This window comes from Struthio camelus, chromosome 16 (genome assembly GCF_040807025.1).
Source record: "Struthio camelus isolate bStrCam1 chromosome 16, bStrCam1.hap1, whole genome shotgun sequence".
NCBI lineage: Eukaryota > Metazoa > Chordata > Aves > Struthioniformes > Struthionidae > Struthio > Struthio camelus.
The window spans coordinates 16074717-16099336 of NC_090957.1; the positions used below are offsets into that span (position 1 = coordinate 16074717).

Sequence of the window (24620 nt, forward strand, 5' to 3'; positions counted from 1 at the left end):
TAAGCAGCTTTGGCCACGAGTCGTTTCCAGCATCCCACTACCCACACGTGTCGCTTGTCTTTCTCCTTCTGGACAGAAATGTGTCTGAGCCCTTATTTTCCTCCTCGAGGCAGAAGCCACCCACCCCCAGCAGTGCATTGCCAGTAGCTGCAGACTGTCTCCCTGCTGTTTCAAACCAATGGAGAAATCGCACATTCAGGGTGATCTGCCCCAAAGAGAGTGTGACAGACAGACCCAGCGGATTTCTCCAAATGGGCACACGTAACTCTGAGTGGGATGACTTTGCTTTTCTGCAAGGTGTTGGGCCACTGCAAACAGCGCAGCGCAGGGGAAGCAGGAGGAAAAAGGCAACGTGAGGACCTGCCCAGCTCTGAGCCCCTTCCCCTCAAGCTATTTCATTTGCAACTGTTTATTAAAAGCTTGTGTTAGTATGAGCGCTTGCTGCCGCACAAGAGTGTTACGGAGGCTCTGCAGCAGGACTCTTCATTCCTAAAAGATGCCCAAATCTGGCCCATCTGACGACCCCTCCTCCGTGGGAAGTGATCACCACGTAGCCCCATCCTGGCCAGCAGTTTGCTCCTTCCCATGCTTGTGCAGGGGGACTTGTTGCACCTGGGAATGAAGCAACACTGAAAATATGTCCAGGTGCCAAGAGGAGTCAGCAGCCCATCCCCGAGCGCATGGACACAGCACCCACTGCCCAGGGCTCTGGTGCCCAGGCTGCACCTGCTGCAGGCTGGCCTCAGCCTCTCCCTCCATCACCCACCTGGGACTATCTCCTCAGGGAGGACTCGCGTGCAGGATTTGGCTTTTGCTGGACTTGGCCTCGAGGGTGAAGCTTTGGCGCCTCTCCTGCCTGGTGGGATGTGCCATGGAGAGCACAGGGCTGGCAGCAAGGTCCCTGTGATGCTGGGCTGGCCCTTGGGCAGTGCTGGTGCCCAGCCTGTGGGATGCTGCAGGGTGTAGCACCGAAGGGGTCAGAGACACACAGCAGCTTTCGGCTGTCTGGAAGAGCAGCAGGGAGACAATGGTCTTCTCCTCGCTCCCTTTTCATCTCAGCAGTGGCCTTACGGAGCTGCGAGACCTGTCGAGGCTTCTTTGAGCAGCTCCCAGGCATCCAACCACGTCATCAAAGGTGCAGGGGAAGCAGGGCCCCAAGCGCCTGGTCTGGAAGTGCCTTTTCCACAGCGCGGGGCCTGGGATCTGCAGCCACTGGAGCAGCCCAGGTGCTCTGGTTAGTGTGGATCCTCCAAGCAAGATACTGAAATATCCGTGCTCATTCTCCACTGCTCTTCTTCCTCGCTGTCCTCTTCCATAGGCCTCAGGGCTGCTCATCCCCTGGACCCTGCAGAGAAAGGGGCTATTTCTCCTTGTCCTGCTGCACCTCCTTGCTGGACTTGAAGAAGTCACTACGCAGCAGGCGGTAGAAGAGGATGATGTTCATGGGCGTCATGATTGCCATGCCCACCGTGCCCACAGTGTACGTTGCCAGGGGCACGTTCTCCCGGTTGAGAAAGAGCCACCGTGTCATCCAGGCCAGCGTGGCAATGCGAAACACCACATAGGTGCCCAGGTTGACGATGCTGTTGAGGCGGTAGCAGGTGGTGTGCACCAGGTTGGCCATGAGCAGAATCTGCCGCAGGTGGAGGAAGATGGAGTTAATCTCCACCAGCAAGGCAATGAGGGCAAACCCAACGTACTGATGGAGTACCACTGCAATACCAAAGCAGACGATCACCTGAGAAAGACAAAAGAAGGGAGGCTGAGCCGGGGAGCTGCTGTCTCCTCAGGAGGGTGTAGATGGTTGCAGGAACAGCAGCTCTTAGTCACTGCCAGCGACTTTCGTGTTTGGGTGCAACATGGAGCAGAGGTGCAAACCATTGTCATGCCAGTGCCCAACTACTGGTCATCCCCCCACTTACATCTCTGCAGCATCTCAGCCGCCAGCTGGTCCTGCCACCTCCAGCATGAGATCAAGTCTCCCCACCTTCGCACAAGGCCCGAGTATTTTTTTCTGGTGGGAAGAAGGGGCAGGTGGAGGAGATGGAGACATTTCTACAAAGTCCAGGCTGGAAAAGAAGATGGGAACAGCCAGACCTAACCCTGCTCTTTTGGCCTGGGGAATGCTGTTGCTTGTGGTCCAGCAGGTTTTTCCTCCCACAGGGAATGCAGAAAAACAGCAGGATGATGCGGCAAGAGAGGAGACGTATAGCCCAGGGCTAGGTCCACGGTTGGCTCAGAGATGCGTAGCCCGGGGCTACAACCACTGCTCGTCCTGGGTCTCTTCCCAGGACAGACACACCAAGGGGTTTAAGCAGCTTTGGTGCACTGGAGAGCCCTGTGACTGCTCTGCCGCATACTCGGACCTTTCTTCAGTTTATACCAGCAACACTGCTCTCTATATGGGCACTTTAATGAGATTATCCGCTCCCTGCTAGCTAAGTCATAGCTAAGTCACTGTCTTGGCCTGAATTAGATCTATTGTGCAAACGACCTTTTGACTCACCAGCAGCAGCTGGCAGAGCTGGACTCCGCAGTGACGGCGGATCCAGCCGTCGCATGCCCTGTCTCACCCCAGGCTCCCCCACGTAGGTCCCACCGGCACGTCTCCAGCTCTGCCCGCTGTCCTGCCCTGCTAACACGCTGCTGGCTACTGCCAGCCCAGCACGCTCCCCTGCTTGCCCCCATCCTGCGGCGTCCCCAGTGCTCCTGCAGAGCGAAGGCAAGTGGAGAGAAACACGTCGGGCACGGACGGGAGCTGACGGGGGGGGTGGTCAGAGGACGCTGTTCAACCCCACCTTTGAGTGCCTTTCTGTAGAGCCTCAAAGGATATGTTCAGTCCCACCAGATCAAGAGGCCTCTGTAGCCTGCCAAGCTGGCTGCACAGCTCCACTCCAAAGGCGGAAACGTTAGAGATTTTGCAACGGGTAGAAAACACTTGGTCCAGCAGAAGCAGGAGCCCCTCTCAGGTCCTGCCAGCTCCAGCCTGGCGGAGCAAGTGCCAAGGGTCTGTCCCCACCTCACTGACTACCCCTGTGATGAGAGGAGCAGTCCTCAGACCCCCTCCCCTTCAGCACTGCACCCCTGAGAGCGGCCACTGGACTCACCACGGAGTGATGGAAAAGCAGCTCCCAGGACTGCTGAAGTTTCTGATTGCACAACATGTCCACAAAGTCTTCAAGGAAATAACCTGGGAACAGAGAAGCTGTGAGCAGGGAAGGGGGGCTAGGATGGGCTGGGGGCTCAGCCTGCGAGCAGCAGCCCCTGCAATTGGCAGGGCTGTGCAGAGCCCACCAGGACAGCGATGGCTACAGCTCCGCTGTGCAGGTGGGGAGTCACACGTGGGACCACACACTCTGGGAGGAGGAAACTGCTCTGCCTTTTGCATCCCTCCTGCAATCGCTCTGTAGGATGCAGTGCTGGAGAGAGAAACTGGCTGATCCCTTGGGCGCTGTTCCCAGAGGAGGGCGAGATGTGAGGGCACCCAGCCCTTGGACCCTCACCCTTGGGAGGTCCTTGTCCCAGGATCGATCACTGTTGAGGACCTGTTGGCTCCCATGCCACATCTGAGCATGGAGCCCTTGGTAGCTGTAGGATTTGCTGCCAATAGCAAACCTCATGAAGGCATTTTAGACACTCAAACCTCCCTGCTGAGCTGTAGTGACACTGGGAAACTCGTCAGCACCGACCATGGGGCTGGCACCAGCTCTGCAAGGTAGATGCCAAGGGGGGAACAGGCTTTGCCCAGCCAAAGGACGCGGATCTCCTGGCCTTCACATTGGTGGGTCAGGGTGAGTGCAGGGGTACACAGGATGTCCGAACTGCTCGCTTTGGGGGAGGCTTGGTAGGACGTGAGGACCGTGGCGGACAGTGGGCAGCCTGGTGCCCAGTACCTCCTGGCCGTGGGCGCCGTGGGACAGAAGGGAGCCACTGTCCTTGCCAAGAATAGGGCAATTGTCTGGGGCACCCGAGACGTCGCCACCGGGCACATGGCACGGGGGGCTGGCACCAGGCACCGACAGTGCCTAGGGAAGCCCCCGGGGTGCAGAGCAGGGGGCCAGCCCGCTCCCCTCACCTACGGACACGGCGACCAGGCTGTGTGCCCCGGGGGGATGCGTGCCGACCAGGTCCTCGGGCAGCCCGGGGTGCAGGCAGAACCTGTGGGAGAGGCATTGTGAGCACCGGGCAGTGCCCCGGTGCCCCCAGTACCCCCCCCAATTCCCTCAGTGCCTCCAGTGCCCCCTGATGCCCCTCATCTCCCCCTCCACCGGGCACCTTGTCCCCCGGTGTCTCCCTGATCCCCTTGGTGCCTCCATGTCCCCTCGTCCTCCATCAGTACCCTCGTGCCCTTCAGTGGTGCCAGAGGCCCCTGGTCCCTTTGACCCCCCTCCCCGTCTCGCAGTACCCCGAGGTGCATCCCTATCTCCAGGTCCTTTCCGGTGCTCCTTGGTGCCCTCGTCCCTCCCGGTGCCCGCGATCCCCCCCGGTGCCCTTCTTCCCTCCCGGTGCCCCCAGTGCTCCTCGGTGCGCCTCCTTCCCTTCTGCTGTCCCCGGTCCCTCTCGGCCCCCCGGGAGCCTCAGGTCCCCCCGCCCTTCCCTCTCGGTGCTCCTCGGTCCCCCCAGGTCCCCCTCCCGTGCGCCCCCTCCCTGCCGGTGCCCCCCGTCCCCGCCGGGGCCCCGCATCCCTCCCGGTCCCTCGTGGTGCCCCCAGCCCCGCCGGAGCCCCGGGCGCCGCTCACCCGGCCAGCGCGCCGCCGCCGCTGAGCAGGCTGTGCGCCAGCGACGTCCAGATGTTGCGCCACTTCCAGCGGTTGCGCCGCGCCGAGGGCGGCGGCGGCACCAGCCGCTCCAGCCCCCGGTTCAGCAGGCGGAAGGCGGCGAAGGAGCCGGCGACGAGCAGCAGCCCCGGGCCGAGAGCCATGGGCGCCGCCTGCGGGCACCGGCGCCGCCCGCCGCCTCGCCGCGCTCCCATGGGCGGCGGCCCCGGCCCCGGCCCCGCCCGCCGAGAGCCCGCCCCGGCCGCACCGGGCACCGGCACCGCCCCGGGCACCGGGCATCGGGTACCGCCCCGGGCACCGGCACCGCCCCGGGCACCGGGCATCGGGTACCGCCTGCGAGCACCGGCGCCGCCCCGGGCACCGGGCATCGGGCGCCGCCCCGGGCACCGGGCATCGGGTACCGCCTGCGGGCACCGGCACCGCACCGGGCACCGGGCATCGGGCGCCGCCTGCGAGCACCGGCGCCGCCCCGGGCACCGGGCATCGGGCGCCGCCCCGGGCACCGGCACCACCCGGACGGCACCGGGCATCGGGCGCCGCCCCGGACGCCCCGGGCACCGGCATCGCCCCGACGGCACCGGGCATCGGGCGCCGCCCCGGGCACCGGGCATCGGGTACCGCCTGCGGGCACCGGCACCGCACCGGGCATCGGGCGCCGCCCCGGGCACCAGCACCACCCGGATGGCACCGGGCATCGGGCGCCGCCCCGGGCACCGGCACCACCCGGACGGCACCGGGCATCGGGCACCGCCCCAGCCGCCCCGGGCACCGGCATCGCCCCGACGGCACCGGGCATTGGGTGCCGCCTGCGCGCACCGGCACCGCACCGGGCACCGGGCATCGGGCGCCGCCCCAGGCACCGGCACCGCCCCGGGCACCGGGCATCGGGTACCGCCTGCGGGCACCGGCACCGCACCGGGCACCGGGCATTGGGCGCCGCCCCAGGCACCGGCACCGCCCGGACAGCACCGGGCATCGGGCACCGCCCCGGGCACCGGCACCACCCGGACGGCACCGGGCATCGGGCACCGCCCCAGCCGCCCCAGGCACCGGCATCACCCCGACGGCACCGGGCATCGGGTGCCGCCTGCGCGCACCGGTGCCGCACCGGGCACCGGCACCGCCCTGAGCGCCCCGGCTCTGCCCCTCCCCTCCCCACTCTGGCACTCAGCGATGCCCGAGGGCCCCGGACGGCTCCCAGCAGCCCTGCCCCGGGGCGCCCAGGGCTGCCCAGAGAAGTGGTGCCAGGGAAGCCACCAGGGGACCGCTTAAACCCGCATGCGACAGCACATCAGCACGCCTCAGTCACCCTTCCTTCATCCCTGACAGATGCTCCTTTCCCTTACCTTCGTCCTAACGAAGGTAGCTAATTACAAGGTGAGAGTGTTTTGCTATTAATTACCCATTAAGTGCTTTAGTTTCATTTCCTTACTCTTTCTGCCACATAAACACTAAAACTCATGTGCATGACTATGTGACACCCCGGGATTTGCTTTCCCTCCCGGCACATCATTGCCATGCACGGCTGTAGCAGCAGAAAGAGCTGAGTGGGCTGAGGGAGCTGTCTCCACTGCTGGCGTTGGCGTTTCCCACATCTACACACACACACACGCACATACACACACACACACCTCCGAGGGGTAGGGCAGTCCTTCTCCTCAGTGCATGACTCGGGAAGAGGGAGAAATGGGTGGTAGTGGGGTATATGTCATTCTTCCCTTGGCATCTGCACATCGGACATGAAGACTAGGGTAAAAGCTGGCTGCAAGCGCTGCTGTGGAGCTGCACCCCGCGTGTCCCATCTCCACGTTCCCACCCGGAGCAGGACACGTGTTCCGTGCCCCACGTCCTCCACGCCGGCGGCACCAGGCTGAAAACCCTTTGCCCCAAAGTATCCCCAGGGTGCGGTGCCAGTGCAGCTCGCGTGCCATCAGGGCTGCGCCGTGCCAGGGAGCTAGGCCTGACCCCGGGTAAGGACATAGAAGACCCCCTCATTCGCTCACCGCTGGATCCCATTGCGATCTGAGCGAGCAAGAAGGCCTTTGCTGGCACGCACCTCCTTTCTATGCCCCAGCACCTTGCCAAGAAAAGCAGTTTGGTTCTGTGCCCACAGCAATTGTCTCCTCTGTCCCCCTGACCTACATGCGGTTTCGAGAGAAAACTCTCCAGTGTCTGGGACAGCGTAGCTCTGCTGTCAAGGACTTGTGGGAATTCAGCATCCTGTACCCACGGTTTCTTTTGTTCCATCCTTTAATGCTGCTCTTGCACGGTTTTTTCTCCTTCCCATAATTTGATGATTCTCTTGTTGCTTTTTGATGTCGCCACCAGAAGCGTGGATGCTGCACAGTCCCTACGTCTATTTTGCAGACAGTGTGAGTCATCACGTACACACTGATTAATGTCAAAGTCTGCGTCTCCTTTGAGGTATTAATTTGGGATGAAATCTTCTAGTTACTCTTTGCTTAAAAAGAAGCATGTGGAGCTGGAAATTGCAGTTGCTGCTGTGGCTGGGACACTGAAACATCAGCAAGTGCTATACTGGGAGAAGAGACATGGCCTCAGATTTACTGAGGAGGCGAGCGCTTAAATCAGATCCTAACAACGGCGCTGAGATATTCCCAAAAGATAGCAAAGCTATCTGCTTTCATGCTGCAGAAATTTGCTTAATAGCTGGAAAAGACAAGGTAATTTTGCAGTGGTAAGTGGCAGGGAGACACTGGCTGAAGTAATCGGCAGACCTGACTGCTCTGAGGATTATAAATAATCTAATGTATTAGGACTTGAAGGATCACGTAGGCTAATCTGATACTGAGAAGGCCAAATGCAGAACCATTTCTGCTTAGCGTAAGATGCCCATAGGAGAGGGTGTGCTGTCTGCGGAGGCTGGAGCTAGAGACGCGCCGGGCTGCCCGGGGCACCACTAAACAATTCATTGCGCTATAAAATCGCAAAGAGTTGATTTTTAATGAAAAGACTTCTGCAGTTTTTTTAGCTCAGCAAGCTCTGTGGAGCCTTTCCTTGGTATTAGGAGGACAGTGAGGTTGGGGTTGTGTTGTATGAAGCTCTGAGGGCGGGAGCTGCACGTACCCTTTTCGTACGCACGCTGGGTACCGCGTCGCTGCTGCTGCTGAGGAAGGCAGAGGCGGCGAGGGAAGGGCTCGTGCTACCAGCAGTATTAAAGGCGAATGAAAAGGTGTCCTGTGTCCCTTCATGGCTGTCTATCCCAGGAAACCCGCTGCTTTTACCCGGCGTGAGCGATGCGCAGACAGCCTGGTGACGGGGAGAGGCTGTCTGGGAGCCCCGAGGAGCCCTGGCTCCCGACGAGCAGCAGGGTGGGTGTCCGAGGGTGCCCCCCAGGGAGCCCTGATGGCAGGGTGATGGTCACCCTGACCCTCTGACAGCCCTCCCCTGCCGCCTCGCTCTGTGAGAAGACTCTGAAAAGCCAATGAGGCCGTTGAACTCATCAGCCATTGAGCCGATGAGCCGATGAAGCTCTTTTTCCTAGTTGTGAGGGTGCCCTGCTTCTCCATCAGCAACGTTATTCTTCTATTATTAACATCTGGCCAAGCTTGGGCTGGGGACGGGAGATTTTTTAACCTAGGAATGTAAGCTGTGATTAACTGAGCCTGTGGTTCAGGGGCTTTGATCCCACCAACCGCAGCACGAGCATAGGCAGCAGTTCTGGCAGCACCCACAGGACATGCCATAGGGCAGTGCTGTCTTAAGAGCCTTGTTTTCCGCCTTCTCTGCTTTCCTGCCCTCCTCCGCAGAGATGAATGAACTGGGGCTGGTCTCAGAGATGGAGACTCCCAAGCCCACTTACAAACGGATGCCCTGCCATCAGACCAGGCCAAGCATTCAGGTAGGAGCCACAGCCCTTACGGCCTGCAGGAAACCTTCCAGCAGAGCGGGGAAGAGGAGCTCTCTGGCACCGCTGCCACAAGAGGTCCCTGCACCCTCGCCGGAGAGCTGGCCAGACCAGGGCCCTGCTCCGAAGGGATTCAGCATTCACACCTAATTTGGAGATGTTCCCCCTTTTCACTTAATTTTGAGACGTTTTCCAACAGCCCCAAAAGCTGTAGGGAGACAGCTCAGCTCCACAGAGCAACCAGCCTGGTGCCGTGTCTGCTGGTACCTGTGCTCCCAGCAGGGCAGAGGGCTCCTTCCAGATGTCAAATAAGGATGTACCTGAGTCCATCCCATAATACTGCGGGGAACACAGCTAATCCCACAGCAGAGACTGTACGGTGTGGCAGCCAAGGTGTAAATCGAGGATGCAGCAGTATTTTAAATCGCCAGACACCAGCTCACAGGTCGGGGTTTCTCTGCAGGAGGTTACATTACATCTGGGACCGATGATCCATTTTCCACAGTACAGCCCAGAAGTTTATTGATAATCCCCAATTTGAATTCTCCCACATAAACAGTCCCCGCTGCTCGTGGATGGGGGCTTGGGTGCTTGCAGGTTGCCCCATGATGAGATGTGCTCTCACAGCTCCACCATCCCTTACGCCAACAGGAGCCCGCTTTGCTCCCGACCTCTGGCTGGGGTTCACCTTGGCCAACAGACGTGGGAACTTCTGACATGGTGAAATCCTTCTGGCAAAAGTCACGAGGCTGTTTTTGGAAAGGCTCACTCCTTTAATCCACCTCTCTCCAGCTGGGAAGGCACAAAGGCCATCTGCTTATCTAATACAGGACCTGGCTCACAGCTAACATAATTTGAGGAGTCCAAGATTTCGAAGCAAATCAAGCAGCTTTGCTTCCGACTTTGATTAGTTGTCTTCTTCATCCCTCTCTAAGCTGTGTCACTGCTCTATCTGCCAGGCTGTAGGAAGTCAGATGATACAGGAAAGTTTTACTCTCCATATAGACATTTTTATTCAGCAAGTCTGTAAACCCCACGCTCATGAGAAGATCTGCAGTGTGAAATGCACTCTGCGCGTGGCAGAGCATGCCAAAGCATTTCAGAGGTAGCTGTGAAGGCTGCTGAAGTCATTGCACACCCAAGTGCTCATCCCTCTCAGCCAGGAGCACCTTGCTCGTGTGGAGGCCTGGATATATTCCAGGTGGAAGTGTGGATGTACCTGCCTTAGCCACAGGAGAAAGGCACACAAGCCCGTGAGCTTGGTGAGCAGGCGAAGGGTTTCTGATAGAACTGGCAGTGCTGAGCCTTTTTAACTTTTTGTCTTGGTCTGTAGCTCCATTTCCCCCGCACAGCCCCAGGCTAAGGATTTAATGCAAGAAATACCAAAGTGTGCATCACGCAACCTCTGCTCTCAGGCCTTCATCTTGTCTGGCTGGGGGAACAGTTTAGCTTTGCACTGCAGTCTGTCCAGGCCCTCTGCTCAGGCCTGTGAGCTCGGCCCTCCAAGGGGAAGACACTTCTGTTCCCTCCCGCAGTGTTGTGACCAGCCTTGCATGCGTTCTGCTGTCCAGACAGGGATGCCTTTGCTAACCCTTAGTGAGGTTGTTCCCTGAATAATACAGTATCTCCTGCTGGCTTCACAGAAGCAGGGCATTGTGCTCCCAGCCGCCTGCCCCTGCCCGGCCACGTGCAGCATGCCGGCACAGTCCCCTTCACAGCCTGGAGCGCAGGAATAACCCGCTCAGCCAAGACCCAGAACCACCCAGGCAGAGCCTGCTTGGTCCACCTGTTAAACCAGCCCGTGGCAGGAGTAAATCTTGGCTGGGTCGAAGTGAACTAGACGTTCTGGAGACTCCTGTTTTTCTGTCTGTCGGGAGGCTCTCTTCTCTTTCCCCGGGACTGGAAGACTCTTTGCTCGGGGTTTGGTGCAGAGGACCTGTAGGAGAAACCTGTGGTAACAGTATAGCATACCTAAGGCTGCCGGCGGCTCAGCTCTCCCAAGGGCTTGGGCTGAACCATCTGCTATGATCTAGTTGGGCAAAGAATGTGCCCTCTCCTTTTCGCTCCAGTTGCACAGCTATACCATGGGATAAGAAGCATTTCCGTCGACAGACACAGGACTGCTTCTGCTTTCCAGCTGCTTTCAGCCTTGCAAGCATCTTCTCCACTGCTGACAAGCACACAGCATGACTTCTACCTGTGGCCACACGTGGGACCTTTCCCACGACTCTGCGAAGCTCCAGAGCCCTGGTGACGTCCCACCCAGCAGTGATACAGGCACAAGCATGGCAGCGTGGTCAATTCCTTGTATTTCTCCCACAGTCTTAGTAACTGACATGCCCCAAATTTGCCCACTGTCTGACTTGTTCTACCTGCTGCTATTAGTAAGGTTCCAGGTTCCTCCTTTCCTGATGGCGACACAAGAACATTGAAATGTGGGGTCAGGTGTCCGTCCAGCCTAGCATCCCATCTCCCATGATGGCCAGACATGAATGCTTAGGGAGGAGATATGAAACAGCACATATAACTATTCTTACTCTATAAGCAAATCCATTCATACTAAATATCTCCTCCATCTTCTTCTCCTGTGGGATAAACATTTTTTCCTGTTCAGTTTACCATTCTGAAGCTTAAGCAATTCCTGATAGATATCTATGTGCTCTCTGGTTACGTGCGCAGTCATGGGGTATTTGTGACGCCACCAGGTTTTGCAGTTCAGACAGGTTCAGAATGACCCCTGCGAGGTGGAAGCATGCCTCGGGCACCCAAGCCCCCCGCGCGCTGCCGAGCCCCCTCTGGCTCCTGCATCGGGGATGGGAGTGCAGGAGTTTCTCTCCTGCTGTAGTCCCTTCTGAATTCGCTCGGTATTAATATCACAAACCAAGCTGCTCTGAGAGCAATGTCCCATTAATCATTTTAGCCCTGCTACGGTTTTACCTTGCTTCCTGTTCCTGCGCCTAAGCGTTCTTCCATAATATTTGACTCTGTATGTAATGCTCGGTTAAAATCAGCTGGTCTTCTAAGGCAGGAAAAGACCACGACCTGATCAAGCTGGGGGCAAGCAGGGGTGGGACAACTGTACATCTACAAAGCTACAGCTCTGTTAGGGCTTGAAAAAGTGTGCTGCGCTGGCTGATGGCATAGGGTCTTGAAGGGAGGAGAGCTACCCCCATTAAATCTTTGCCTATACACTCGAATTTTCTGCACCGCGGGCAACGCTGGAAAGACGTGGAAAAAATGAAGATATCGAGTGAAAAATGAGGCCAGCTCATCAGCTAGTGTGAGTCAGCCCGAACGCCGGCGACAGGTCCTCTAAGAGCGTGCTTGCGCTTACCTGTGCGCTCTTGGGGTTCGAGGGCACCACTTCCTTTCTCTTCCTTCCTTCCTTTCTGATTTTAATCCTGCTCTGTTTTACAAACTGAGGTCTTAACCACTCTGAAGAGCTAGCTCTGGGTTACCTAATAAAGGGCCAAAAGACGCTTACAAAGTTTATTCCAGAAAAATCTGCCTCCAACACCATCCCATTCCCCGCATCCCTTGCGTGCCTCTCGCGGCTGCGGGTGCTCCTGGGGGTTAGCTGGCAGGGAAGCACTGGACAGTCTCAAGCCTTTGCTCCTACAGTCAGTGCCTTTTTTAACTTTCCTGACAGGGCAGGAGTCCTTTGCCGTCGTCTATATCCCCGTCAGAGGGGAGGATTTTGTTTCTTCTTCCTCCCTTTTCCCTGTTCCAAAGTCACCCCCCCGCCGCTGCGGGCTGCGGCCAGCATCCAGATTAGCTGCAGTACAAAAGTCACCGCATGGCACAGAAGCGAGTGTCACCTGGCTCGTCCCGAAGCCTCCCGCGGGCACCAGCCTTTGGACCTGCCACCTCGCTGGAGCGCTGCAGCTTTCGTCCGTGAGCAAACAACACTTTTCGGCAAATTCTGCTGAGTCAGAGAAAGCCTCCGCGAGGGCTGCTGCTTCTCCACGTGGGAACTCGCTTCTGGAGAATAATTACAGAGTTTAAACAGAGCCGTTCAGCAGCCAAATTGCTTCACGCTCAGGCTCCTGGCCAGAAGGCAGAGCCCAAAAGCTGCTTGTTGGCACCAAGAGGAAAAAAAACCCCAAAACTTCCCACCTGTGCCCATCACAGCCCTTGGGCTAAGCGCACGCGTTGTGTTGCACAGCCCTGGCAGCCGGGGCGGGAGCAGCGGGCGCTGACGCCTTGCCTGCCGCGCGACGACGGCGAGCGGCATCGCAAGTAGCGAGCGTGGATCCCCGGGACCAGCCAGCTCCACCGCGCGCTTGCAGAGCGTCCTCGTGCGTGTCCTTTCCTGCGGGCCGTGCCCGCTGCAAGACGCAGCCAAGGATTTTCTCTTGCCGGCGCCCCACGCGCTGCGTTCATGACCAGGCTGCACTCCAGAGAGTAGGTCCGTGCGTGGCTCGGCTTCTGCAAGGGAGATGGTGAAAACACGCTGAGAAACTTTTTCCCCCCTAACTTTCGAGGCGTATTTTAAGGTTTTCAGACATATTGACTGCGAAATATAGAAAAAAACTGGAGTAGACACAAACAGTGCAGGCGTTACTCCCATTTTTTGCAACTCCCACTCTGTTGCAAAAATAGCTCCGTGGCCAAGGGTAAGTAGCATGCTGCTCCGTGTAGGGCTTAGCCAGCTCCCTCACTGAACCAGCCGCGGTGGGACCCCGCGCCTGGCCGCCGGCTAGTCACAGCTTGTACGGTGCTGAAGCAGAACGTGTATGCAAGTAAGTCGTTTGCAGAGGTGCTGAACGCTTCATGCTCGTTAAAATCAGCAGGAGCTAGAGAGGCTCCAGGCCAAAACATTGAGTTAAATCATATTAAATGTTACAGAAATGCATCAAAAGTAGGAATACCATCCCAAAGTGCTGCAAAAATACGGTGCGCTGAGCTACAGCGCGTTTCAAGCAGGAGAAGGGGGTGATAGAGAGGCAGCGGGCTAAAACCATTTGCTCGATTTTTGTTTCCCGAGCTGTATTGTGCATGATGCACCCAGTGATTAGACCACGCCTGTGTCATAGTTCCTAAGTGTCCTTAACACTTTCGCAAGCAGTTTCTAAACACCGATGAATTGCAGAAACCAGATAAGGGTTGCCGGGTGGCTCGGGTGGCTCCTTCCCACGCCACCGAGCTCCTTTCCAGGGTGCCCACCTCCGACGCCGGCCCGGTGGTGAGGCGTTGCCTAGTTTTTTGGGAGCATCAGCCCAGATGTGGGCTGGTGGCAGATGGAGAAGACGGCCAAACTCGTTCTGGAGAGGCGTTGCGGGCGTCACCGCGGCTGGCAGCGGGCTCTCTGGCTCCCGGGCGCCGGCCGGAGGGCTCGGCGGCAGCATCGCATGAGTATTCGACGGCGCTTTTCTCGGGGAGCGTCGGAACGAGGGCAGCGCCGGTGAGGTGTGAATTTTGGGGGCGCGAGGCGCGGGAGCGGGTCGTCGCTTCGGTATCTCGCGGCATTTCTTTTCGCTCGTTTTTGCCTGCTACAGCCGCGCTCCCCCTGGCCAGAACCCTTCCTGCTCGAGCGCTCGTTTTTCCCCTCCCAAACAGAGAGGAAATCAACCTTTCCCCTCAGCTGCATCCAGCAAGCTGCTTGCTAAGGCAGGAAGAGCACCAAAAACGACGTTTTTGGCCTCCTTTTGAGGCGGGAAGCCGTCTGAGGCAGGGACTACCGGCAGTTGTGCCAGCTAGTGCCCATGACGAGCCCGGCGCTGCGCAGACATCCCAGGCTGCCCAAACGGCTCCTGGACACCCGGGAGGAGCCGCGGCTTTTTGGCCCCCCGACCCACACAGGGGGTGGCATCGCCCCAGTTTTTGGGGGCAAGGAGCCAGCGGGTGCCTGGGGTGTCCTGGCCCTGCCGTGGGCCCATGGCGCCAGCGCTCTGGGGGAGGCTGTGCCCCGGGTGCCGCCATCACCCCCATCCCTCCGCAGGCCCCGCCAGCATGGATGGCGGAGACACCGTCACCGCCGAGGTCTGCGAGGAGGCCGACATGGCTGACGGCGAGTGAGTGCCCAGCGCCGGCGGGGGGGAGCCCAAAACCCTGCGCCATGAGGCCTTGGGCTGGTGGTGGTGGTGGTGATGGTGGTGGTAGTGGAGGAGATAGTGGTAGTGGTGGTGGGGGGTGGAGGTGGTGGAGATGGTGGGGGTGGAGATGGTGGGGGTGGAGGTGGTGGTGGTGGTGGTGGAGATGGTGGGGGTGGAGGTGGTGGTGGTGGTGGTGGAGATGGTGGGGGTGGGGGCAGTAGTGGTGGTGGGGGTGGTGGTGGGGGGATGGTGGTGGTGGTGGAGGTGGTGGGGGCGCTAGTGGTGGTGAGGGTGGTGGTGGTAAGGGTGGTGATGGTGGTGGTGGTGGTGGAGGAGATGGTGGTGGTGGAGATGGTGGAGGTGGTAGTGGTGGTGGTGGTGAGGGTGGTGGTGGGGATGGTGGAGGTGGTGGAGATGGTGGGGGTGGTAGTGGTAGGGGTGGCGAGGGTGAGGATGGTGATGGTGGTGATGGTGGAGGTGGTGGAGATGGTGGGGGTGGTGGTGATGGTGGTGGTGATGGTGGTGGTGGTGGTGAGGAGGGTGGTGGTGATGGGGGAGGCCGGGCAGTGTGGCCGCGGTGACCGCACCGCCCTGTTGGCCAGGCCGGGCCGCCCCCTGGGATGTGGCGTCCCCGCAGCTCCCCGGCCGCCTCTCCCGCAGGCTCCGGGAGGTGACGGTGGCCGGCCACACCGTGCTGCTGCTGAGGAACAGGACGCAGTTCAGCGCCCTGGGCAGCCGCTGCCCCCACTACGGCGCCCCGCTCAGCAGAGGTAACGCGGCGCCGCGCGGGCGGCCGAGGAGCCCCCCCCCCCGCCCAACCGGCGGGAGCATCTGCCCCGAGCACGCGATTTTGGGGAGGGGGGGGGTATTTATTTATTTATTTATTGCAGGCGTCTTGAGAGGCAACAGGCTGCGCTGTCCCTGGCACGGCGCCTGCTTCGACATCAAGACCGGCGATATCGAGGAGCACCCCGCCCTGGACTGTCTTCCCCGCTTTAAGGTGACTTCGTGCTGACGTGCCCCGCACGGCTCGCTCCCGCCGCAAACCTCCAGCCCTTCCCAGCGCCGACGGCGAGGCTCTGCCCCGGCGCCGCGCTCCGGCGGCACGCTGCTGCACGAGGGGTGGGTTCCTGGGGTCGCCTAACCGCCTGTCCTAAAGCTCCTTGCTGTCGAGGGCGATGCAACGCGACGTTCAGCCGAGCAGAGCCGCCGCCAGCGCCGCGCGCCGCCTCCTCCGCGCTCCTCAGAGCTGCGCTCCACCGCTGCTCCTCCAGCTTTGGGCCCCAGACCCTTTCCCCTAAACCGCTTGGCAGCGCACTGTTACCAGGATCCGCCTTAGCCGCAGCGCCCAGCCAGGCCCCTGCCCGTGCTCTCAGTCACGGTGGGGCCAGAAAGCGTGGGGCAGCGTGCCCGCTCGAGCAGGGCCTCCCGGGAGCGCTCCTCCCGCCAGCCCTCGAGCGCGGCGCTGAGGTGCGCTCTGCCTTCCTCCCTTCAGGTGACAGTGGAAGACGGAAAGGTGTTTGTTACAGCAAAAAAGAAGGTACTGACCTTACCTGCTGTCACCGAGCACGAGCAGCGCCTTGGGCTAGATGTGATTTCAGTATTTCTCACTTTCTTCTAGGATCTTGAAAGCAGCCTGAGGGTGAAGGAGACAAGCAAGCGATGCCTCCTCAACCCGGACACAGTGCTGCTCCTGGGGGGAGGTCGGTGACGTGGTCTGTACTCTGCCCTCCCCACGGATCCTGGGAGCTGCCAGTCTCTTCTCCAGGGAGGGCTTGCCTCCCTCCTCCTGCCCCAGGGCGATGCGTAATGGGGCTGAGCCGAGCATCTCTCCTAGGTGTGGCTGCCCTGGTCTGCGCAGAAACGCTTCGCCAGGAGGGCTTCACTGGCAGGATCATCATGGCCACCAAAGAGAAACACTGCCCATATGACAAGGCTAAGCTGAGCAAGGTTTGTGCGTGGAAAGGGAAGGACTGGGCTGGATGCTGTGTGTGAATCAGGGGCACGGCCCACATTCAGGACCGGGCTGAGTGACAAAATGATGCGTTCTGGCCAGCCAGCCGGAGCTCTGAGATACCTGCGAGGAAAGGGGGTATGCGTCCCAGTTGATGTCTCACTGCTTCCTCCCAGGAAGTCTTTGATCAGAGTCTACCATAAGCTAGAGGTTTTAACCCCTTCAGCTGAGGTCTCCCTGCTAGAGCTGAGTTAGTGGCTTTTTTGGGGGGGGAACAGGAGGATGGCGGGGATGGGGCAGGGCGAGCAGCTGTGAGTCACTAGTGCAGAATTTGCCTCTTATGCAAACGTACTTCCCTGTAAACACTGCAAGAGTGTCACTGGCAGTAGGAAGAAGTGCTTCACTTTACATTTCTGTTTTGTGGCCAGGAAATGAACCTGAAAGCTGAGGACATCTACCTGAGGACACCTGAATTCCTTGATGCTCGTGGCATAGAGCTCTGGACAGAGAGAGAGGTGTGAGAGCAGCTTAGATGGGTTCTCAATGCGTGGTCCTGGCCCTGCCACGTGGAGGGGATGCCTGTACCTGCAGGCATAGTGTTACATTTCCAGAAAGCAGGGCTCTGCCTCAGTACACATGTTATCTCTTGGGACAGCACTCCAAGGCCAGCGCTAGGGACTGTGTGCATGTTTTGGGTGCAACATCTATCTACACTACACATGGACAGTTGTGCCCATCCCTTGCAAAGAGGATGACCTTTGAGACTAGCCTTCTGCGCACCCCATAGAGGAGCCCAGTTTTAGTGCTGTGATGTTTAGTGTTTCCAAAGCCTAACACCTGTAGGAAGTGAGAGACAGAACCCCAACATTTCTGTGTCATAGCTGGGTGTTCAAATATAGGAGGCCCAGTTACAGGCAAGCAGAACGGATTGACGTGGCAAGACACCGGTGCTGGTATAGACCAGAGATGCTTGTTTGATCTTTGCCTCCTATCTTCTCCTGCAGGCAGTGTCAGTGGATTTCCAGAGGCAGAAGGTCCGCTTCAAGAATGGGTCCTCCCAGAAGTACAATCACCTGCTCATTGCCACAGGCAGCCAGTGAGTGTACAAAACACTTGTCATGCGCAAGATTTCAGATAGGACAAGACATGTTGACAGTGGGGCTTGGAGCTCTTCAGTAGCATCAGGCGCTCTAGAGGCGCGTGAGAAGGAGGAGAATGAGATGAAAAGATAGGGTGGGACCAGACGGCCAAGGGATTGCATGGGTTTGTGTGGCCTCCCTTCCTCCCTGTTTCGTTTATGATCATGACACATATCTGGATTCTCTCTCAGCCCCATCCTCCTTGAAGTCCCGGGTGCAGACCTGCAGAACGTGTGTCTTCTCCAAACCCCAGAAGACTCTAGCAAGATCTTAGAGCTAGCAACTGGCAAGAATCTGGTGATCATAGGAGCTTCATTCATAGGTAAGAGGCTAGGGTGGATATCAAGTCGTTAATGATAGCCTTGAAACTCACTTCTGCTGCGCATGCAGATTAACTAGGGGCCCTCAGGGAAGGGGGTTCATTTGCTGCCTGGCTTGGTCCCTCCCTGAAGTCCTATAGCTGGTGGGATACGAATTACACTGCATGCAGTAACTCTTTCCTCTGATAGCCAGAAACTTTGAGAGTTATAAACAGTTCTTGGACCTGGACAGGGGAAAACGTGAATAGGTCTTTATGAAAAGGAGCTTGTGAAAAGGTCACTGTCTTTTGGAGGAGCTGGACTCCCCAGATGCACTGAGAAAGCAAGGGGGTAAGGCAAGGAAAGGGGGCTATTTTGCACACAGTGAGGAGCTTTTCTTTGCAGTTCCTAATATCTGGGTCAACAGTGCATGAGAACAGAGAACTTGGCGGGGGGGGGGGGAGGCGCTAAATATATCAGCCCAGAAATGCATGGAAGAGCAGTTAAGCACTGGCAATACATCAGAGTTGTTCTCTTCATCTGGAAGGGGAAAAGATTTCTAAGGAGGAGGGTGCAGGTTCATTCTTGCAGCAGACTTACCTTGGGCATGCCCTTTACTTACAGGAATGGAGATAGCTGCCTTCCTCTCAGATAAGGCTGGTGCCATCTCAGTGGTGGAAAAAAAGGAGCTCCCTTTCCAGAAGGTGCTGGGTTCTCAGGTTGGAGGCGTTGCCATGAAGGTTAGGAAATCTGGTGTTAATTTCTAGGACAGAGAACACGCACCATCCAAACAGCCTTGTGATCTGCACCAGCCCAGGAAATCCAGCGCTTGCTCTGAGTCATAACCTTACGTGTCTAGCCACCTTTCACACATATAGCTCGCTGAAAAGAGCTGTGCCTACACAGCCGGTCCCAAACCCCCTCACACAAGTGTCACGTCTCCCCCAGTTCAGCTACATCACCAGGCCCACCTCACTCACTGGTTGTGACTGGGACAGCTGAGCAAAGCCAAGCTGGGCTTCTGGTGCACCCTGCACCAGCTGGGAGGTGGAAAAACAAATGAAACCTCTCTGCAGCCTGGAGCAGCAGCTAAGCTGCCTGCCTGGGTTTTGCTGGGTACTGCTGTTTTCACCAGCCTTGTCTTTCCTAGTGAACGCTCACACCAGCTTCCTCTTCCTTTTCAGATGCTGCAAAACAAAGGGGTGAAGTTTTACATGAAAACAAAACTCTCTGAGCTGAAAGGAAAAGATGGAAAGGTCAGTCATGCCACTGATTCCTGAACTGATAGTTTTAGGAGGAAAATCCCCAAACTGAGGTACATGCCTGTGTCTAGGCTCTCTCTTCCCATGTCCAGACCCTCACTGCACACAACTCTGGGCTCAAAGGGCATCAGTATTTGTGTATATCTTAGAGGCAACATCTTCATTTTCTCTTACACTCCTAGCAACATGTGTTGGACAACATGTCCAACAACAGTTGGACAAAGTGGTTTAAAGTCAAGATCTGAACCTAGGGAAGGAAAATGACAGCAAAGAACCAGGCAGCTGGGACACTGTGGGAATTAGGACACAGTTTTTAGCCCTTTGTTAATGGTTCTTGCTTCTTTCTTAGGTCACAGAGGCTGTTCTGGACAGTGGAAAGAAAATACCTGCAGATGTGGTAGTGACTGCAATAGGTGAGAGACTCCATTTGGGAGAAGGAGGCAGTTTTGGGGATGGGGAAAGCAACCGGAATGGACTGGAGTGCTCTGGGATTGCCCAGTGCACACCATTCCTTGCAATCTCTTTCTCAATGTGTTATCCAGCCCTCCCTCCTGGCCCCAAACACCTGAGAAAGTCAACAGCCCATGAGCAATCACTTGGCAGGAGGGAAGCAGCACTCTCGGCATTATTTTGGCATGCTTGCTGAGCTCTGTAGGTCACTGCTGTGTTATCAGAGCATGCTTTGTTCTGTGACCTGGTTTTACTGCCCCTGGATCAGCTCAGCACCAGCCCAAACACCGGTCACTGCTGCTAGCTGCTCTGGCCCAGGCAGACCGAATAGACACCAAAGGCACGTGCCTGCTGTAGGGGCCTAGGCCACGCTTCCTCCCTGCCTTTGCAGAGCTTTGCTGCATGCGTCCTTGCTCCTTTCCTTGCAGGGGTGTCTCCCAGCTCAGCATTTCTGAAGGGCACCTCCATTGCCAGGGACAGCAGCGGTGCCATCCTGGTGGATCTGGTAAGCGCCAGCTGGGTGCCTGGTGTCCTCACTCAGTCACATGCCCCCTGTCATTGCACCAACTGCCTTCTGTCCCCTCAGCGCATGCAAACCAACATCCCAAATGTCTTTGCTGCGGGGGACGTGGTTTCCTTTCCTGTAGCGCTGCTCAACCGGGAGCGGTCCAGCATCCATCACCAGCAGGTGGCTGAGGCCCACGGTGAGACAGGGGGCCACCTCGCTTCTAGATCCTCATGGAGAGAGGTATCGAGGAAGCGGGGCTGAAGGGACAGCACAACAACAGGATGCAGGGGCCCTGCCTGCCGGCTACCCAGGCCGGCGATGGGCAGAGAGGGTCCACGGCCCACACGCAAGCCCCGTGAGTTAGCTATGCACCCTTGCACGTAAACTGATCAGAGCAGGAGCCTGGCTCCTCACAAACAGCTTACACGGAGCAGCCCCAGTATGAGGGAGGAGGAGAGAGAGACCTCTCCAAGCACCGTCTGGCCCAGTCTTCAGTGAGCCCAGATCAAGGCATATAACTGCTCCATCCACATCAGCTCTTAGCACAAGTGGTTTGGGGCACCAAGAAGCCAGAAGCTGGGGTTACGATTCAACACGCTTATTTGAAGATCTACAAGAAACAAAAATATTTCCTCTGCTGGGTCATCACAGGTCACATTGCTGCCTTAAACATGCTGAAGAAACAGAAGGAATTGCGCACCATCCCCTTCTTCTGGACTACGATGCTTGGGAAAAGCATCCGCTATGCAGGTAGGAGGGAGCAGAGAGATGAGAACAGCTGAACCGCCTCCTGGCCAAGCTGCTGGGTCCGGGGTTTGTAAACAAACTGACCTTGTCCGGGCTGTGGGCAGAAGCAGTTATAGAGATTACCTGAAGCAGTTCAAGCTTGGGACTAGCTGCCACCGTGGTTTGTGAACTCTGTTGCTGAGATCTGGGGCCACAAGATACACAGAGCCCTTGTTCTTTCCTGATCTCTAGTGGCTTAGAAATTACAAAGAAAGAACTGCCTTCTCCAAGCCAAGTAGAGGCTCGGGATCATGGCACAGTCCTGCGCCTCCTGGTCCCTTCTGCTTGCCTGGGGCCTCCACACCCACTCCCTATCCCTGTCGAGCCCCAGCCTGGACCCTCCACCAGCCAGAGTCATGTCCCCCCTCCCCTCTCTTTGGCACTGTGGTGGCACCGGTGGCAGCTGCCGTGCTGGAGCTTCCTGAGCAGGCTGCAATGATCTCTCTCACAGGCTGCGGGGAGGGATACACAGACACCGTCGTGAAAGGCAGCCTGGAGGAACTGAAGTTCCTGATCTTTTACATCAAGTGAGTGAATCTGCAGCCAGTCTGCACCCGGGGAACAGGGCCCGGTCCTCCCCGTAACAACCTGCAGAGCCTTCTTTGGTGGGGACGTGGCTCCGCGTCACCCTCCCGTGGCTGCACACCAGAGGGGGTCACCAGCCGTTGAACCAGCAATGAAGTGATTTCAGAACATGGGGAGAAAAACAAAGCAGGACAGGCAAGGAGGAGAGACCGAGCTTCGAGCAGCTCCCAGTGAGATCTGATAGAGGCCACATGGCCCCATAACCAAAATGGGAAAGGTCAGCACTCACTGGGACAGAGACACCAGCCAGGCAGGGAGCCTGGGACACATCTTCCTCTCCCACCACTCTCAGACTCAGTGCCCGGCCTCCAGCAGTACTACGCGATCTGCTGCAAGTTGCCATGTGTGCTGCACAATCAGCTGCCGGGCCCCGACCCCTCCAATATACGGCAGGCCTGCAGCCCCCGCAACCCTGGGGTGCTGCCGTGCCGAGGTATTTGCTCTGGGGAGAGCCACGTTCTTCTGCTTTCTCTTTCAGGGACGGCTACGTCATCGCGGCTGCCAGCCTGAACTGTGACCCCATGGTGTCTCTGATCGCAGAAGTTTTATACTCGGGGAAACAAATCTCTAAAGAAGAAGCAGAGTAAGTGACATCCCGGGCTGCCTGGCTGCTCTGCACCGCGTTCCCCACGCGAGCAGAGAGCCCACTGAGAGACCCGAAGTTAAGGTGCGTTACTGCAGCTCCCCTACGTACCTCTTGCTTTCAGGGCCTGTGATATCACCAGTATATCCTGGCTGACACACACCTAGCTCAGTACGCACACCATCGTGAAGGGCACGGAGCCACCTAGGTGTTACCGCTTCTCACCTCAACATCCTCCCATCCTGGCACAGGACAAATAAAGACATAAGTGGAGCTGATCCCAATTCCTGCGTTTTCTGTTTGCAGTCAGGCCTTGGCTCCAGGCTGCTCACTTGCATGCAACAGCCAAAGAAAGCTGGGGCAAAGCAAAGCAGCGCTTTCCCCTCTCTTCTGGAGTGGGATCTGCTGGGCAGAGGAGGAGGCCTGTGTCCTGGAGCTCCGCTCAGGATCTGAGCAGAGAGAGAAGGCCATAAGCCCATAAATACACCAGCTCTAACCCCCCCCCCCAGCTTGCTGTTGGCAGGGAGCTTTCATTCAGCACGTCGGTCACACTGACCTTCTGCTTTCCAAAAGCATGTTTTCCCAGCAAGGGAAGCTGCGGCCAAGGCAAGCTGCTCTCTCACAGCTGGGAACTACGCAGCCTGCGTGCAAGAACTCGCACCGAAAACCTTACGCCTAAGGACAGAGGGCCGAGATCCGACCTTTGAGTGAACAGCACCTGCTGGCATCGCCACAGCAGTCTTGAATATTGCATTAGTTACTACAGCGAGCACTTCCCACCACCTCATAGCAGCCAGAGAGATCCCGGCTTTGCTAGCATACACAGCAGCCCCGCGTGGCATCCCTTCTCCTGCGGTGTCCCTGCATGGGGGGATGCTGCAAGGAGACAGCCGGATGCTGCAGGAAGCGCGTTCTCCGTGCTAGAGGAAAGAGTTACTAGATTTTTGCAAAGGAACTGCGAGCCAGTCTCTGCTTTCTACAGGAAACACTGCACTTACTCACTGGTCACATGGCCCCTTGCAGGAGGAAGGGTAAGCCCCGAAAGCAGGGCAAGTTCCCAGAGGGACAACTACTTTGTCAGCCTAAAATCCCTCTGCTTTCACAATGGACGTGCACTAAGCATAGCAGAGCCTGTTTGCTCAGCAAGCGAGATACGGCGATGTTGTTTTTGTTTTAAGCGTATATTTGTGCTCCGGTACCTAACGCACAAAGCTCACTCCAAGTAGAGCATTTTACATTTCCTGACGTCAGCAGGCTTCATGCTGTTGAATTGCTCAGGGCACTTCTTTGCCCCGAGATAGCCACATCTCACCTGGGAAAGAACGATGGTTTTGGCAGAGCACGTCAGCCCTGCACGGGGACGCAGGGCTGGAGGAAGGAGCGGACTGGAGCGTTACCCGTGGGCCAAGGCACGCCAAGGCAGGGACACCGCTGGAAGGAGGGTGCAGCTCCCCTCTGTATCAAGCGTTGCCAGCACCTTGCTGCAGTGCAACGGCGGGGCTGGGACGTGCAGCCCAGGAGCTGCTCCTCCTCACCCTCGGGCCATCCTACACGCACACCGACTATTTTTTGCCACTCATTGCACTCCAGGGCATGCCGAGCACCGAGCAGGCAGCAGCTACTCTGCGTGAGCTTGCAGTACAGCAACGAGGCAGCTGCCATAGGAGAGACTGGCTCTGGATCAAACTGGAGGTGTTTTTCCATGATCCTTTCTGAACAGCGATTGATCTGAGTGGGCTCAGCAACTCTGCTCTCTCTGGGTGGCAGCAACCGTGAAGAAACTCAGCTTCTGGTAGCCATCAACATGTCAAACTGAGCAGCTTTATATCAGAAGAGGCTGGAACAAAGGGCTCCAAGACGAGGAACGGTTAAGATTCGTTCCATCTCCACCAGCCCAACACCATAGACAGCTAACAGACCCCAGGCTGCTTTCTGTACATTGCTGTGTGCCAGAATTTGGTAGCAGCCCTGCCCCGGGCATCTGGAGCCCGGACAGGCAAGTTTAGTTGAGACTGCGCAGACTCATTTCAGCACAGGACCATTTATCCCTGCCCGCCCTCCGATCCGGGACAGACAGTGATCCGTCTGGCAGGCTTTGTTGAACAGCAGCGTCCAGACGCTCCTCTGCTTCCCAGCTAGCCAGTGAGGCCCTCCACGGCCGGCAAAACAGCCTGGCAGCTGGTGGCACAGGCAGTGCCTCGCTCTGCCCCCGCAGCAGACACCCCCGAGGCCACCTCCAGCAGCGCAGAGGCTGCCAGGGAGCCCTTCCTGGCTGCACAGGGCCAGGAACCGCTCCAGCAGCGGGGCCTTTGCTGCATCAGCCAGTGATGCAGCCTGACCTGGGATGCGTCCCTGGGAAGAGGGCTGGGATGC

At 57.8% G+C, this 24620-nt stretch overlaps 3 protein-coding genes across 8 annotated transcripts; 1 reads left to right on the forward strand and 2 right to left on the reverse strand.

Moving 5' to 3' along the window:
* Positions 1 to 393: 393 nt before the first annotated feature.
* Positions 394 to 4985, reverse strand: TLCD2 (TLC domain containing 2). 2 transcript variants are annotated; one of them, XM_068910310.1, is made up of 5 exons: positions 4740 to 4956; positions 4076 to 4158; positions 3108 to 3190; positions 767 to 1738; positions 394 to 612 (listed from the first exon to the last, which is right to left on the reverse strand). In XM_068910310.1, the coding sequence occupies exons 1-4, from the start codon at positions 4919 to 4921 to the stop codon at positions 1361 to 1363; spliced, it is 726 nt and encodes a 241-aa protein (XP_068766411.1). In that variant the 5' UTR covers positions 4922 to 4956; the 3' UTR covers positions 394 to 612; positions 767 to 1360. The 2 variants fall into 2 exon arrangements, with proteins under 2 accessions (XP_068766411.1, XP_068766410.1); XM_068910309.1 differs by having other exon boundaries at positions 394 to 1738; positions 4740 to 4985.
* A 1731-nt stretch (positions 4986 to 6716) lies between these two features.
* Positions 6717 to 18768, reverse strand: LOC138061201 (uncharacterized). 3 transcript variants are annotated; one of them, XR_011134827.1, is made up of 4 exons: positions 16235 to 16423; positions 12763 to 13074; positions 12465 to 12627; positions 6717 to 10582 (listed from the first exon to the last, which is right to left on the reverse strand). XR_011134827.1 is itself a non-coding variant. In XM_068909928.1 (4 exons), exons 1-4 carry the CDS (start codon positions 18738 to 18740, stop codon positions 12101 to 12103), a joined length of 546 nt encoding a protein of 181 aa, XP_068766029.1. In that variant the 5' UTR covers positions 18741 to 18768; the 3' UTR covers positions 11447 to 12100. The 3 variants fall into 3 exon arrangements, 1 of the variants encoding a protein (XP_068766029.1); XR_011134826.1 differs by having other exon boundaries at positions 16230 to 16416; XM_068909928.1 differs by lacking the exons at positions 6717 to 10582; positions 16235 to 16423 and adding exons at positions 11447 to 12104; positions 18674 to 18768.
* LOC104144748 (apoptosis-inducing factor 3) lies at positions 13119 to 22529 on the forward strand. 3 transcript variants are annotated; one of them, XM_068909927.1, is made up of 19 exons: positions 13119 to 14055; positions 14588 to 14660; positions 15342 to 15451; positions 15572 to 15681; positions 16177 to 16221; positions 16303 to 16384; positions 16519 to 16631; positions 17064 to 17150; positions 17640 to 17731; positions 17966 to 18096; positions 18698 to 18813; positions 19258 to 19329; positions 19685 to 19748; positions 20214 to 20290; positions 20372 to 20489; positions 20945 to 21043; positions 21531 to 21606; positions 22143 to 22247; positions 22372 to 22529. In XM_068909927.1, exons 2-19 carry the CDS (start codon positions 14599 to 14601, stop codon positions 22412 to 22414), a joined length of 1602 nt encoding a protein of 533 aa, XP_068766028.1. In that variant the 5' UTR covers positions 13119 to 14055; positions 14588 to 14598; the 3' UTR covers positions 22415 to 22529. The 3 variants fall into 3 exon arrangements, with proteins under 3 accessions (XP_068766028.1, XP_068766026.1, XP_068766027.1); XM_068909925.1 differs by having other exon boundaries at positions 20214 to 20489; positions 22372 to 22524; XM_068909926.1 differs by having other exon boundaries at positions 13119 to 14050; positions 20214 to 20489; positions 22372 to 22524.
* The last annotated feature ends 2091 nt before the right edge of the window (positions 22530 to 24620 follow it).

Excerpts from the sequence above, each read along its gene's own strand:
- TLCD2 (XM_068910309.1), bottom strand. The coding sequence starts at position 4,972 with ATGGGAGCGCGGCGAGGCGGCGGGCGGCGCCGGTGCCCGCAGGCGGCG. Across the intron at positions 4,159-4,739 it reads GGCGGCGGCGCGCTGGCCGG|GTTCTGCCTGCACCCCGGGC; the intron begins GTGAGCGGCGCC and ends CCTCTCCCACAG. Across the intron at positions 3,191-4,075 it reads CCTGGTCGCCGTGTCCGTAG|GTTATTTCCTTGAAGACTTT; the intron begins GTGAGGGGAGCG and ends CTCTGTTCCCAG.
- LOC138061201 (XM_068909928.1), bottom strand. The coding sequence starts at position 18,740 with ATGGCACCAGCCTTATCTGAGAGGAAGGCAGCTATCTCCATTCCTGTA. Across the intron at positions 13,075-18,673 it reads AAGTAAAGGGCATGCCCAAG|AAGCCGAGCCACGCACGGAC; the intron begins GTAAGTCTGCTG and ends TCTCCCTTGCAG. Across the intron at positions 12,628-12,762 it reads AAGGGCTGTGATGGGCACAG|AAGCGAGTTCCCACGTGGAG; the intron begins GTGGGAAGTTTT and ends ATTATTCTCCAG.
- LOC104144748 (XM_068909925.1), top strand. The coding sequence starts at position 14,599 with ATGGATGGCGGAGACACCGTCACCGCCGAGGTCTGCGAGGAGGCCGAC. Across the intron at positions 18,814-19,257 it reads TTGGAGGCGTTGCCATGAAG|ATGCTGCAAAACAAAGGGGT; the intron begins GTTAGGAAATCT and ends CTTCCTTTTCAG. Across the intron at positions 20,490-20,944 it reads GCAGGTGGCTGAGGCCCACG|GTCACATTGCTGCCTTAAAC; the intron begins GTGAGACAGGGG and ends GGGTCATCACAG.